Source organism: Haliotis cracherodii, unplaced genomic scaffold (genome assembly GCF_022045235.1).
Source record: "Haliotis cracherodii isolate W230 unplaced genomic scaffold, xgHalCrac1.p SCAF_5, whole genome shotgun sequence".
Classification (NCBI taxonomy): domain Eukaryota; kingdom Metazoa; phylum Mollusca; class Gastropoda; order Lepetellida; family Haliotidae; genus Haliotis; species Haliotis cracherodii.
Window position 1 is genome coordinate 33,016,900 of NW_027266308.1, and position 15,221 is coordinate 33,032,120.

The following is a 15,221-nucleotide window of genomic DNA, read 5'->3' on the forward strand; positions in this document are numbered from 1 at the left end:
GTTTGTTATATTTGTCTGGTCCAGACTTGATTGTGAGCAGGCTGCTGTCATAGTGCTGGAATATTGCTGTGTGCAGGTACAAGATGCCCAGCTTGCCCAACCCTGAGAATATGTCACTGTAGGTCTGGCATATGGTATCGACCAATGAATACGAGAACCCTAACTCATCACCCAGCCAGGCAATATTGTACAATATTGAATGACTGTACCCTGCTTATATTACACAGCACATCCGCCATAGCTCTCACACAAGTAACATTGTTTAACATTGACATCATGACCCCAGGAAGTATGTAGGATTGATAAAGCCTGTGTATGTTATTGAATTAATTCACCGTTAATTGTCGTCTCCCTCTAGAACCTCACAGTTTGTCTATCTGGTTTTCTATTTAATTTCACACTCAATTAACTTGCCTATATATTTAGAACAGTTATATACATATAAAACATGTTATTTTATTTTTTTAAATCTTAAAATGTTCACTACTTTTGGGAAAAACCCAATAGAGTGATGAATAGATGAGTGAAAAAATATTGGTTACCCAATGAAAAATGTAATAACCAAATTAAAAAAGAAACCCTAGAGTAAAAACAAAATTGCTCAAAAAGTTTTCTGGAGCTCTGGACAGTACTGTGTTCCTGGGTTGCAGATGTGCCCTGTCTTGGACTCAGCCAAGGCTTTGTGTATACCTGCTTGCCTATGAAACCTCAGGTTGTATTAAACTTTACCATGCTTAAGAAGTGTAGGGGGTGTGCACCCCATACTCCACACACCCCCAACACTCACAAAGCCTACACTTCAACATGCCCACCCATTTATTGACCAATACATACAAGTAACCCTATCTCAGTGTCAACATCAACTAGCCTGAATATTGAATGTTGTCTGTCCACCGCCAGTCACAAAGTGTATTGGGACCTATAACGTCCTATCATATGTCCACATACAATCAATGTACAGCCAACCCACACTTGAACATCTTCCCTGTTCAAGGTTGAAAGTCGAAAGATAACTCCCATAACACTTATCAAGTTCCTGCCGGCCCATACCTCAGTGAGTGTCCACTTGCTGCATTACAAGGGTCGTAGTCGACACCGACACATCTAGCTGTGTGTCTGAACAGAAAGTGTAGGGCACTACGTTCACGAGACAAACAGTTTGTCTGAAACGAGCTTAGCCAGCAGTCATATATCTCTGAGTGCAATATTACATTGGTCTGCATTAGCATCTTCTGAGGTTAAAGATGAGTTTCTCGTATTCTCAGGATCCTCCTGAACACATCTACATTCCTGGGGGACTCCGAGTTGGTGCGTCCATCATCATCAGAGGGAAGACACAGTATGGATGTGATGCGTAAGTGAAAGTTATTTATTTTGATATTCATTGAGACAATGGTTTTAATAATGGGCTTGGACCTGAGTGTGTGATATAGATATATTATCTATTGAATGAAGCCTTTTTATAATAATGTTTTTTAGCTTTAACTTTTCAAAAACAGTTGTGATATGCTTATGTTATAAATAAGTAACTGTATTCAATGTCGATACTGTTGCCAGAGTTAAAATGTCCTTGATAGCACACCTAGTTATGGCATTGACTTTGTACCAGCTCTAACCTCTTCCTTGGGGTTTGTCCACGTGTCATTGTCGGAGCGACAATGCATAGAAGTAATGCCACAGATCTGATAATTCTTCCTAGTCCAGTATATAGTTCTTATACACTAAAATAAAGTTTCTCTTCATGCTCTATATTTTCTAAGGGTCATTGTTATGTTTTAAGAAGAGCTGTCAATGTTATTTGATTAGGCAATCTCAGAGGTCCCAGGTCTAAGGCAAAAGTTCCCATGTGTGAAATCAATCTTTCTCCAGTTAATGTTATTATCAACCCCCTAGGGAGTGCAGAAATCCAGATAAGCTGTGTATTTGTGTAAAATACTCACAATAGATCACAAGAATTCAATTAATATTGATTTGCCTACATACAAAATTAAAATCCCAATGGTATAAAGCCAATATTTATAATTACCCAATGTAGCCTTTTCATCTGTATGTCTTTTCAGATCTTTGTTTACTGATTAAATGCAGGCTCGAACTCTACTGCAGTGAATAATGCACAAAAGTGCTTTGGATATATGTGTCGATGTTACCATGTGTTACACACTTGGGTTATAACATGGACACCTGCAAATTAGAAGTCACCTGAAACTTTAAGTAGAACTATGTTTGAAGACCTGTTTAGATCCCGGCTAGCATAGGTCTTCAGCAACCAATGCTTGCTGTAAAAGGCGACTATGCTTGTTTGTAAGAGGGGGCTAACAGTATCATATGCCAACCATAGTCAGGCTCGCTGACTTGATTGATGCATGTCATCGTATCCCAATTGTGCTGATCGATGCTCATGATGTCAATCACTGGATTGGCTGGTCCAGTCTCAATTATTTACAGACCGCCGTAATGTAGCTAGAATATTGCTATGTGCAGTGTTAAACAACAAACAAACAATGTTTGAAAAAGGATCACTTATTGCTTTAAAATTATCCAACAGATGGGACCCAAGGGACCCTGTATTTTAGTTTTGCACTCAGAAACATGTGTTTCATTGATAAGACCAGTAAAGAGAAAAGGCTTTTATACTTTTATATTATTACTCTGAATGCAATGACAGATATCCCAGAGTCTGAGAAATCATTAATATTTTTTTCTCTCATTTAAATCCCTGTGTTATTTTTAGAAGTTGCTCTGAAGGTGTCAAGATTAGTAATTTGTATTGTTGTGGCTTGTGGGTAGATGAGGTAGGTAGGTGAGATTGCTACCTGTGCTCTGGGCACAGCTGTCAGGTGATTGATTATGTTCAGGTGTACAGTTACGGGAAAGTCTGGGCATGTCACGACAACCTTCTACAGGAGATAAATCTGGTCAAGTGTTTCCTTGCGACAGATATTGCCCCTTTTCAGGGTGTAAAATGTAACAAAGCAATAATAGTCACACTGAGGACGGTTCTTGTTTCATTTTGTTCCTTTGTGTTAAATAAAAATATATAATCTTATGTCAGAATATTGATATGCACATACCCCTGTTGATACTGCTACAACTTACAATGTATCCAAAGACAAATATTCCATATTCTGATAAGGATTGTTGATAGTGTGAGTGGGTGAGTGAGTTGGATTTTATGCCACTTTTAGTAATGTTCCAGCCATATCACAGCAGGGGACACTAGAAATTGGCTTCACGCATTGTACCCTTATGGGGAATGGAACCTGGGCCTTTAGTGTGACCAGCAAACGCTTTAACCACTAGGCTACCCTGCTGCCCTGAATGTTGCGATAAATGTTCTTGTTTCTCATCACCTGCTCACCCCAAAAGTTGGTTGAAATATATATATATATATATTTTATCGCTGTACATAGGCCTACAAGAGATTTCAGTGTAATGGGACAAAGAATAAATCAAGCCATTCTCAGAGGCTGATATTTGGTCTCAATTCCACAGCAAATGTTGGTACAAAGGGGACTGAAAAAGAGAAAAATGTTTTAATAATCAGTTTACACTATTGCATTAAATGCCTCGGAATTAAGATTTCTAAAGGACCCTTTTTGGGGGTACATTTCTTATCAAAAGATGAATGAAATATCAGTTCAACTCCCAACCCATTTAACTATGTTTTAAGAAATGATAGGCAGTTTTGCTCAGTAAGTCATTATTATTTTGACCCGTGAATATCAGGGTTGGAATTGGTCTTCAGCAACCCATGCTTTCCGTAACAGGCAACTATGCTTGTCGTAAGAGACAACTAACGGGATTGGGTGTCCAACAGTATTTACCATTTACTAGAATCAGGAAAGTGAAGGTGTCACATTGTGATTGATGTATTGCTCTTCTTTTTTCAGATTTTCCATTAACTTAAAGTGCGGTGACGGGGATGACTGCAACATCCCCTTCCACTTCAACCCTCGTCCCTCGTCAAATGAGGTGATCCGCAACTCCTTCATGGGCGACTGGCAGGACGAAGAGAAGGATCAGCCTTACTTCCCCTTCCTGGAGGGACGGTCCTTCCAGGTCCGCATTCATGCCTCTCAGGACGAGTTCCGAGTCACCGTCAACGGCAAGGACTTCATCACCTATGGCTACCGTACAGATCTTAGTGAAATCCGCTATCTTCAGCTTGGATCTGGAGCTGAATATTCTGATGTCACAATACAGAACAGCATGGTATGTGCCTAGTGGGAGCCATCTTTTACCCATGTTTTGATGCATTGTTTGTGAGACCCATGAAGATCCAGGGTAGAATAGGTCTTCAGCAACCCATGCTCGCCATAAAAGGCGACTATCCTTGTCGTAAGAGGCGACCAACGGGATCGTGTGGTCAGACTCGCTGATTTGGTTGATGCATGTCATCGTGTCCCAATTGCATGGATCGATGCTCATGATGTCAATCACTGGACTGTCTGGTCCAGACTCGATTATTTACAGGCCGCCATCATAAAACTTGAATATTGCTGAGTGCAGCGATAAAACAACAAGCAAACAAACATTGCCAACTGCCAGCTTAATTTTGGATGTCAGTACACCAACTGAAAATATGACTTTGTTGTTATTAGCTGATTGGCAATATACCTTGTTCTATTGTTTGTTGGGGCATGGGTTACCCTGTTTTCTTAGGCACAGAAAGTCAAGATACAGAGTTGCGTACCTTAGCTGTGCCAGGATCTGTATTTATGGGTTTGACACTGATTATGATCCTTGTTTCATCACCACCATGTCATTACTCTTGGGGCATGGTGGGATAGGCTAGTGGTTGAAGCCTTTGCTCATCTCAGTGAAGGCCCTGGTTCGATTTCCCACATGGGTATAATGTATGAAGCTCATTTCTGGTGTCCCCTGCCATGACATTGCTGGAATAATGCCAAAAGTGGCATAAAACCCAACTCACTCCCTCATTACCCATGGGTTATACACCAAACAGGGACCATCTACAATCTCCACAAGCTCACATTGTGATGTAACTAAAGTACTGAAAACAATACACATACTCCCTCACCCAAAACAATTGATCTTATTTGCCATGAAAACTTGGCCATTTCAGCAAAGTGTACTTTGTTTGTGGAAATTGTATTTTAAGCCAGGTCAGATCTGCCTAATATATTGATGATCATCAGGAAAGCATGTAGTTGTAGCTGTACATTTCAGACCAACCCCTACTTCGAGGAGTTCAAGCGAGGGTTTGGTGTAGGGCAGGCTGTGAGGATCAGAGGAGCAGTGAAGGACGATGCTGAATCGTGAGTACAGTCCTTTGCCAGGGTTGCATACACTGGAATCCACAATGATAATCCCAGAGAATATAGTCTCAAACATCTGCCGAAAATGATATGCATGATTCAGTGATGACACCAGGTGTTCACGAGAGTAAGCATGTCCTGCTTTACCAGTAGCAAAACAATGTTCATTAAAAATGTAAGTGTCGGTGGAAAAGGGGTCAAGGTCATAGGGTCTTGCATAGCTTCGCGCTTTGTTAATCTGGGCTATGAAATTTCCGTATTAACAAGTTTCTAGATTAACGAATCCTAGGCAAGAGGTAATGTTCTGTAAGACATATATGGTTACTCCGAACAGCATCGTGCGGAAGGAGAGGTTTCCATAGTTACAGGACCGAAGTATCTTTGTCTCACTGTGTAATGCAGTAGTAACCAAAACATAAGGAAATAGCTCTAATACGTATCTTTGTCAAATCAGATACAACAAACATTTTACTCCTTGTTTCAGAGAAAATAGATTGTATGTCTTAAAGCACTGACTGAAAATATATTCTGCCTGACACAACTCCCAGACCCCCAGAATACCACACACCCACACCCCATACCCAGCCATCAGCCTCCATTTCATGGCCTCCCTGGCCCCAAAACACCAGGCACATGCCCTGCGCCCCCAGCGTGAACATTTCTCCACAGTGTATGAAATAGCTATAAAGCAGCTTTGTTTGCTTTGCACTAAAAATACTCTTTCATATTTCATGTCTTATAATGTGTTGTCAGTCAGTCAATTCATAAAATATTTGAAACCTTTTCTTTAGGTTTGAGGTCGATAATCGCAGGTTATGTAAAGATTTATAAAGGTTATTGGAACTGGGCCATGTGGTACAAGAACGTATTACTTCACTTATACACTGTGGTGTACATACCGAACTAGGTGATGCACAGTGTTATACACATGTATGACAAAGGCATAGGATCATCAACAGATCAACCGTGGAGAGATACAAACCTGTCTGGAGAATTGTCTGAAAAGATAGGAATGCAGTGATATATTTATTCAAAGTAGTTCAACTGGTAATAACGTTAAAAACGATTGCATTGAAGTTAGTGTGACAATAGTACTCGTGTACTGGGTTATTAAATATGAAACTCACAATTGTTCTTCAGTTTTACAGTATTGCTAGTGCTGTAATTTGTGGTATAATTCACAAAGTGCAGAAAACTTACTTTATTGATAATTTATAACAATAATGGCTCTAGTCGTGGCAACTTCCAAACTTTCGGGAAGTTGTGATCTATTGGACCGTCATTCAGGCGATGTTTCTGACAGATCACGATCTGAAAAATACTATCATGAAAGTGTATCCCGTGGATAAGCCGACCGCTTTCTACAGAATCTTTTTTCTGGTCCTCAAAATTTGGCTTATAAACGGTCATTTACGGTAGGTAATATTCTCAAATAATATTCATTACAATGCAATTTCTACTATGGGCTGCCATTCTGTCAAAAAATATATACACAGAAATGAAGGTAAAAAGAATGCAATTTAAGTCAAATGTTATGAATAAACTACTGGTATCAAATATTACTAAGAAGTATAAACAAATAGACGCCAAATGAGAAAAAGAACAGAACATACTACACAACGTCAGTGTGCACTAAAGAACAATGTTGACAATAAAGAATGCCAGAAGGTGCTGCAATTTGTACAACATTCCTATTTCTATGTTATTGTTCTGCTATGTATGTGATAAATGCATGCAAAAAGCAATGTGACTCAAAATACTGCTATAACCGTCTCTGTTGGTTTGTTGCTTTGATCTCACAAGTCAGTGATCCCCTGGGGATTCCGTGTTAGAACAGGTCCCAACCAGCCTGTACTGGTCACAAGAGGCAACTCAGTCAATTGGGTGGTTGTAAGCCTGATGACTTGGTTGATTGTGTCAACTGGCCCGACTAGCGTTGATCGTTGCAATTAATATCAAGGATTGTCTTGTTCAGGGTTAATTATTTACAAGCTACCATCATATAGCTGGAATATTGCTGAGTGTAGCTTTTAACAAAAATTCCCACAACACTGATTGTTCAGGAAGGATGCTATGCCCAAATGGAGCAAGGAAGAACAAGTCAGTGCAGAGTTGTGTCCCTTAGCTTCCAAACCCAACATGGGTAACACTTGTTTATCTCCCACCCTAAGCTGACACGCATAACACAACTGAAATACTTGATACCACACAAAGCAGTGTTAAACCAACACCGCTCGCATTTGAAACTTAATGAGCAAGAAAGGCTTTGAAATGTTGGTATCCCTATAACATGCAGGGTGGTTGTATAGCCTCGTGGTTAAGGCGTTCGCTCGTCACGCCGAAGACCTAGGTATTATTCCCCACTTGGGTAAAAAGTGTGAAGTCCATTTCTGATGTCCCCCGCAGTGATATTGCTGGAATATTGCTAAAAGCGACGTAAAATCATACTCACTCACTCACTCTATCACATGCTCATCAAGTTGAGCAGTACAAGAAAGATCTAGTGTTTGATCTGTAGCATGGTTTCTCTCTCAACAGCTTTTCTGTAAACTTCAACTGTGACTGTGACGGTGAAACTACAGGTTTCCATTTCAACCCTCGTTTTGAAGAAGACGAAGTGGTTCGGAACTCCAACCTCGGAGGCTGGGGGGAAGAGGAGAAGGGACAAGATTACTTCCCTTTTTCTAGAGGGGCAATGTTTGATGCACTGTTCATTGCCCAGGAGGACAGATTCAATGTAAGTGTGGGGGGGAATTATCGTCAATAGACATAATGATATCAATAGAGGACAATGGTTGATACCATTTCATATCTGAAAAGAAAAACGAATCTTCTGATGATAATGTATTTAATTACTGATCTGAAAACAATAGTGTCATTTGGGCAGACTGAAAGTAGTTCTGGCATAAAGTGTTATTTTATGTCATATCATGAGTGAAATGTCCTCTATATTCCAAGGTAAATCCAGTATTTCATCACAAAAGAGATCAAGAATTGTATTTTGATATGAACAAGGATTTCTATGAATTAACCCTGGCGGTCGGCTAGCCTAGTGGTTAAAGTGTTCTCTCGTCACACCGAAGACCCAGGTTCTGGTGTCCCCCGTCGTGCTGGAATATTGCTTTAAGTAAAGCTTAAAACAATACTCACTCACTCACTCACTCGATTACTCACTTACTATTAATGGACCTAAAAAGATCCCAAAAGAATCATGTTCACGTACAAAGGATTGTGTAACCAAAACACAGCGTAAATCTCCAATTACTGACGTCTTACTGACTATTGAATGCAACTGGATCCTACCATGTGCAAAGTAGGTAGTAGAATGTGTAAGCAGGGTATATCTGTCATTGTAATTGTTATTCAGTGAAGTAGCCATTGTTTCAGGTTTACGTCAACGAGAAGTATTACACCCTGTTCAACTACCGCTGTGACGTCAACGACATCCGCTACCTTACCATCAATGGAGATATCTCCATCTGTGATGTGGAGTTTTGTGAGCCACTTGTAAGTTTATTGAAACATTTACCTCAGGCCATCCTAAAACTGTATGAAGTGTGATAGTTATTATTCGCAACAATTATTTGACATTCAAGTTGTGTTTTGTTTCTACAGCCAGATGACTTCATGAAAGAGATCCCCTCAGGTCTTGAAAAAAGCGACATGATAGTTGTCAAAGGATTCTTCTACCCAGAGGGAGAAAGGTATCAAACAGCATACTTAGAAAGAAGCAAATTGCATGAATCGTCTTGTACTTCTTAGGACCTTTGGGCGGCAGTTGGGTAGCCTTGTGGTTAAAGTGTTCGCTCATCACACCGGGTACCCGGGTTTGATTCCCGACATGGGTACAATGTGTGAAGCCCATTTCTGGTGTTCCCCCACCCTGATGTTGCTGGAATATTGTTAAAAGCGGTGTAAAACCATACTCACTCACTCTAGGACCTTTGTTCAGGACATTGATTGTCTCTGAAAGGTAAAGCTGAATGATTTTGTCTTCATTCACATTAATTTCAGGACCTTCAATGATTTAATATGTCCAGCAAAAATTGTTATTGTATTCCTGTAAAACTTGAAGCCTACTTGTATCTAGTATCTTCTGGAACAAGTCATGTAAAACAAATAATTCCTATCTCAATATTGGTGGCCAAGAGATGAAAGATTATCAACTACAATGGCTGAAAGGGAGATTTTATATCACTTATAACCTGGACACCGAACCATGTCCTGAGTGCTGTCATTAATTTCTCTTCCACCTTTCATTTAGGTTTGCAATCAACCTCATGAACGGCAACAGCCTTGAGGATGACGTGGGTCTTCACTTCAACCCCCGACGTGGGGAGGGGGAGGTGGTCCTGAATAACCGTGTGGATGGGGAGTGGTTAGAGGAGGAGCGAGAAGCTATACCCAGTGCATTCCAAGAGTTACTTCCCTTTGAGGTCAAAATTGTCGTCAAGAAGAACAAGTTCAAGGTCAGAAAAGACTTTGCGTGAAAAGAGCTCAGCCTCAGAGTTACTTTAGTACATGCACATATTTTTTAGTGCCTTGAAAAATGCAACCTAATATTTATGTCCACATAAAAAAAGTGTTCAAATTTGTGTCCGACATTCCTCCCACATTCAGCTGACATGCCAGGATGACACTGATATATTCCAGACTCGTGTCCGACTCTCTCATGTTTCCCCTTTGTGTTCTGTTGTTACTGATGTGGACAGTCTCTTCCATTGCTCTTCTCAGATCTATGTGAACGGCAAGAAGCTGACCAGCTTCCGCTCACGATGCGATGTGGAGGCCATGCGGAGAATTAACGTCAATGGCGATGCCTACTTCTACCAAGCCAAACTTCTCAGGAGACTGGTGAGTTTACAAGCCCTTTACAAGAAACTTGGGCTGTATGGTTTTCTAAGGTTTGCTCAGACTTTTAAAGGCCATTGAATTTGGCAGTCAAGCCTTGAAAAGCCCATTACATTTTTAAGTACCTTTTTAAGGGCTTGAATTTGGCAACTCTGTATATCTCTGCTGCTAGATTAACATTTCAAAGTAGTTCAGGTGTCAGTTTATAACTGATAAGGAGCATAGCATAATCTCTTCCCCTGGCCAACATCTGATAAAAAAAAGAAGAAATAGACTGAAAAATAAGTACATGTTGCTAAAAAAAAAAATCATATCGTGCCCACGTTTAACTTTTATTTTTATCCATTGAACTGTAATATATTAAGATTCACAAATTCATGTTCAGCTCACCTGACTGTAAGTTAAGTGCACATCACCTCTGCATGAAACTTCTTTTCTTTAACATAAAAATTTAGGGCAATAATGATGACTTTGTGAATCCAAAGTTCTAGTGCACTGAAGTTTAATTTTGAGTGCCTAATGGCAGCAAGACTTGTTTTTCATCAGGAATTGCCATCAGTTGAAAGAATCCCGAGTAACTTGCAGCCGGGTGGCTGGGTCGTTGTCAATGGAACTGCCAAGAAGGAAGCCCAGAGGTAAGGGTCACATGATCAACAAAGATGGTATTCATCTGATTGCCCAAGCCTGTGGAGATTTCGGTGAAGAATTGGTCCCTAGCAACCCATGGTTGTTGTAAGAGGCGATTTTATGGATCGGTTGGTCGGACTCATGACTTGGTTGAAGGCACGGACAGTTGCTCTTAATATCAATCACAGGATTGTCTGGTCAAGACTCCATTATTTACCGGTTGCGTCATTTTGATGGAATGTTCCTGAGTGTGGTGTTCAACAGGAATCAAACACACAGATTACCTGAATGGCCAAATCATGTAAACATGATGTAATAGTTTTGGTGTGTAATGTTCATGGATTTGAACATTTACTTGAAAGCTGTGGTGGCGATGAGACATAAATGCTAAGTTAATTAATGCGAGCAAAAAACACTGGCATTTTTTACATTTAATTCAAGCTCGCGTTGATTTCAAGATTTACAATCATCTCCACTCTATTATAATGAAAAATAAATAACTTTGGTTTTGAAGTGATGTCACCATCTCGATCTCTTGTATCACGAGGGGCGGTCAGGTAGCCTAATAGTTTAAGCGTTCGCAATGTGTGAAGCCTATTTCTGGTGTCCCCCGGCGTGATATTGCTAAAAGCAGCGTAAGACCATACTCACTCACTCTTAAAATGAACTAAACACAGAACAGGATGACGACGGTATAATTTGAATTTGGCTCGTAACGAAGCTATGGTGGTGAATGTGTCCAGGGTATTTAGTGTAACAGAATGGACAAACTACAATTGATAACAAGGATAACAGTCTTTTGGCTCTGTTTATTCTCAGGTCACTGTAATCAATGATAACAGAAGTATCATATAGCAGTTGTAAGAATGAGGTTACTGAAACAACTTAACCTTGTCTTTCTTTGCAAGTTTCGCCATCAACCTGCAGGGCGGTGACAGTGAGGATTACAACACAGACGTTGCCCTCCACTTTAACCCCCGCTTCAGTGGAGAGGACTCTGTCCGCAACACCCACGAGGATGGTAGCTGGGGAGATGAAGAACTGGAACAACCAAACTTCCCCTTCGAATCCAAGGATGCATTTGAAGTAGCCATCAACTGCCTCGAGGACAGGTACAGGGTGAGTGGTTAACTGCACTTGTTGTCAGTCTGGTATCCAAAGTGACTGGTGATAGCTTTCCTATCCTATATGCGAGCAATCCTGCTGGGAATCTGGGTTAGAGTAAGTTCCCTGTGCTAGACTAACTGAATGAGGTGGCCAGGTTTGGTAACTTTGTCAAGTGCATGTCATCATACCCTGAAGGTCCAGACTTGATTATTTAGAGGCTGCATTCGTACAGCTGGAATAGTGCTGAGCGCGGCATTAATTAACATTGTGTCCAGTATGTGTCCACTCTGTGTCCACTCTGTGTCCACTCTGCTCAACCCCAAAATGATTACCTGGCAATCAGTGGTGTTCAAGTTAATCAATTTCATTGATTTACTGGCTCTCATGCGGATGAAAGAAAAAGAAGGAACACTAGACAGATTTATCTTTCCCAATCCTGGGCTGGATATGCTTTTCAAGAGTTTTATCCCTTTGCTATGCCAGGATTTGCCCCGATTCAGATCCTTGGTTGTCGGTGCCATCCTGGTTCATGGGCTTTAGTGATAAACATCTTTATGCTTCCTTCTGCTATGGAACTGTCACGCTGCAATATATATAAAATAATATTCAATACGACCTTGTTCCCAACTTACTTCCCAACTTACTTCCCATGCACATTTTTGTTTTGAGATATTCATCCGAGACCTGCCTAGGATTATTACAACTGAATAGGGAGTTCTGAAGCTTTCTCAAAGACTGTTAAGGAGTATGAGGTTACTTTTAAAATGTCTGATCATGAGACTTTTGTTGCAGATCTATGTGAATGGGTATCACTATGTGGACTATAACCATCGTATCGACTACCACCGAGTGTGCCATCTCATGTTGATTGGTGATGCCAACTTCTTCGAGCCCGAGTTTTTCTAAGCTTTCCACCTGCAGGTATAACAGATCTATACTAAAATATGTTCATTTAGTGGGATTAGTTTTATTTGAGTAATAATTTGAGCAATCGGTTGTCAATCGTCTTTGTCAAATCGGTTGACATATTTAATGATTACTTGTGCAGAAAGCCACTTTTTGGCTATGTAGTGTTACAACTCATGGTGTTATTTCACCATGTGACAATTGTGTTCATGAACTTGAAAGTGGATGAATGCAAACTGAACAAGATAATGGCAATACCATTTATATTAGCTTTCATGCATTCACTCCAAAAACTAAATACGATCAATGCTCTCATCCTAAAAAAGTATTTCTCAACCTTCAAGTTCAAAAGGACCAATACATTTGTCCCTTAATTCATGTATTCAAGCCATACTTTTTCTTGTCTTCAGAAGAGCCTGGTGTGTCTTCCCATGTTCAGCTCAAGATCAACTCCACTGTGATATAGCAAACTGCTGAACTCTTGTCAAATCATTAGTCAATCTATTATCATTCAGCATTAGCTTTGATTGAACAACCAGGAATACCACTTGCATTATTTTTCATTTGAAACCGTATCCCCAATATTTCTAGATGCAAACTTGGCATATTGTTATATTTATTTTAAGGCTGTGTTTGTCCATTTTAATGGCAAAGTTCTTCTTTCTTCAGTTCTCATTTGCAAACTGTTGGTACTGTTAAAAATGATTATATTTGGTTTGTTGGTTAGTATGTTTTTGTTTAGTAACATAGCCAGATGAAAAACCACCAGCATGACAATTTTAACTGTCAAACAAATCGGCTATCAAGTAACTGTGGGAATAATGGTTTTGAGGTTGTTATGAGTTGACAATTTCTCGTTTCAAAAAAATGAGATGTTTATAGTTGATCAAATTGGTTACCGTGTACCAGCTTGGTGCTATCATCCATGAGGTTCTTTTGGCATATGCAAAGATAATCTTAATGTTGCTAACTTGTATCATTTTTCTATAATTTTGGCGGAATACTGGAATATCAAAATGAATGTATGACTAGCTGACCATGTGATGCAGATTTATATGTAAATGTATACCTGGTCGGCTTTTCTAATAAAACTTGCATACATTATTGTTTCCTTTTTTCCCAAGAACATATATGGTGGTTTGCTTCTTTTGACAACACATTCCGGCTCTATGACAGCAGTCTGTAAATAATCGAGCCTGGACCAGACAATCCAGTGATTAACAGCGCGAGATCAACCGATCTTAAGACGGATGCATATTATGAAAAGTCATGTGAATATTATTAAGTCTTTCAGCTGCTTTACATCAAAAGGAAAAGAATATAAATGTTTACTTTCCAAAAGATTTGTTGACAAAACTGGGTGTGCAAATGCTGGTATTACTTACTCGGCAACAAAGATGACTATCTAATCCCAAACTTCAGAATGTCAACAAACAACAAACACTCATTTAACAAATATTCTGTAATTATAAATGATATAAATAATACATAAAATTACAACACACGGGCTACAGTGATTCCCGCATGGCTCTTACCACAAGACTCCTACTGAAAATGTATTGTGATCTAGTGGCATGCAACAGCACTGCACCATCGAGATCCGAAGTCCGATCTTCAATAACGTGCAGGACGTGACGCCACTGATCTGATGTTTTCATCAGTGTTACCATGGTTACTAGCTGTCTGAAAGCTTGTCGAATACCCTAACAGGATATAATTTAGAATACATACATGTTGAACTTGGAATTTGGGCTGGTCTCCATGGTAGAAACGTACAATTATATTTCTGTCATACCTGGATGCTACAGAATTTTATTCTTGCAAAAGCTTGTTTTACTTGCAAACATGAAAATAACATTAATGCAAAATCTAAATTCAATCTTTAAAACTTCTGTGGCCATGCTATTAATCTACCAGAAAAAAAGAACGTGCCATGGATCCAAGTCTTCGATAGACAACAGTAAACAATTAGTGTATCGTATCGCACATACAAGGATCGCATTACAGTACTCAATGATGCTGTGCTGATACCAATGGAACTGCATCCCTGCATGTTGGGGAATAACAGCTAATACTGTATGAGGAGCATGCATGATTCTATAGAATCTGGAGAAGCACAACCAACAGACTTGTCAGATTCTGGTCGGTATTTGATACACTTTGAAGGTGACGGACACCTCACATGTATAATGTAACATCAATCTAAGAGATCTAATATAGCAATATACGTGTAATTCTCTGAAAAACACAAAACAAAAATATTTCTTCCTTGAACTGTACAATTATTTTTGATCAGTCTTGTATACAGAATATTTCATAATGAGGCCAGACCAAATTATTTCATGTTTTACAGATTGTCTTGTCCAAAAGCCAAGGAGGAAAAAGAAAGAAACCTGAAAAGATGGATGTTTTTTTCAATTCTCTGGGAAACTAAAGAATCAAATTGGTCTG

The 15,221-nt window shown here is 39.6% G+C and overlaps 1 protein-coding gene across 2 annotated transcripts in view; it reads left to right on the top strand.

Moving 5' to 3' along the window:
* Nucleotides 1-13,644, top strand: part of LOC139442851 (galectin-9-like) — a 33,393-nt gene extending 19,749 nt beyond the window's left edge. For both annotated transcript variants that reach the window (XM_071223752.1, XM_071223751.1), the window contains exons 3-14: nucleotides 1,266-1,354; nucleotides 3,891-4,212; nucleotides 5,191-5,279; nucleotides 7,818-8,016; nucleotides 8,667-8,786; nucleotides 8,895-8,983; nucleotides 9,544-9,748; nucleotides 10,014-10,133; nucleotides 10,677-10,765; nucleotides 11,666-11,876; nucleotides 12,657-12,785; nucleotides 13,181-13,644. In XM_071223752.1, coding sequence (XP_071079853.1) covers nucleotides 1,266-1,354; nucleotides 3,891-4,212; nucleotides 5,191-5,279; nucleotides 7,818-8,016; nucleotides 8,667-8,786; nucleotides 8,895-8,983; nucleotides 9,544-9,748; nucleotides 10,014-10,133; nucleotides 10,677-10,765; nucleotides 11,666-11,876; nucleotides 12,657-12,770 — 1,647 coding nt within the window. In that variant the 3' untranslated portion in view covers nucleotides 12,771-12,785; nucleotides 13,181-13,644. The remainder of the gene's footprint in view (nucleotides 1-1,265; nucleotides 1,355-3,890; nucleotides 4,213-5,190; nucleotides 5,280-7,817; nucleotides 8,017-8,666; nucleotides 8,787-8,894; nucleotides 8,984-9,543; nucleotides 9,749-10,013; nucleotides 10,134-10,676; nucleotides 10,766-11,665; nucleotides 11,877-12,656; nucleotides 12,786-13,180) is intronic.
* The last annotated feature ends 1,577 nt before the right edge of the window (nucleotides 13,645-15,221 follow it).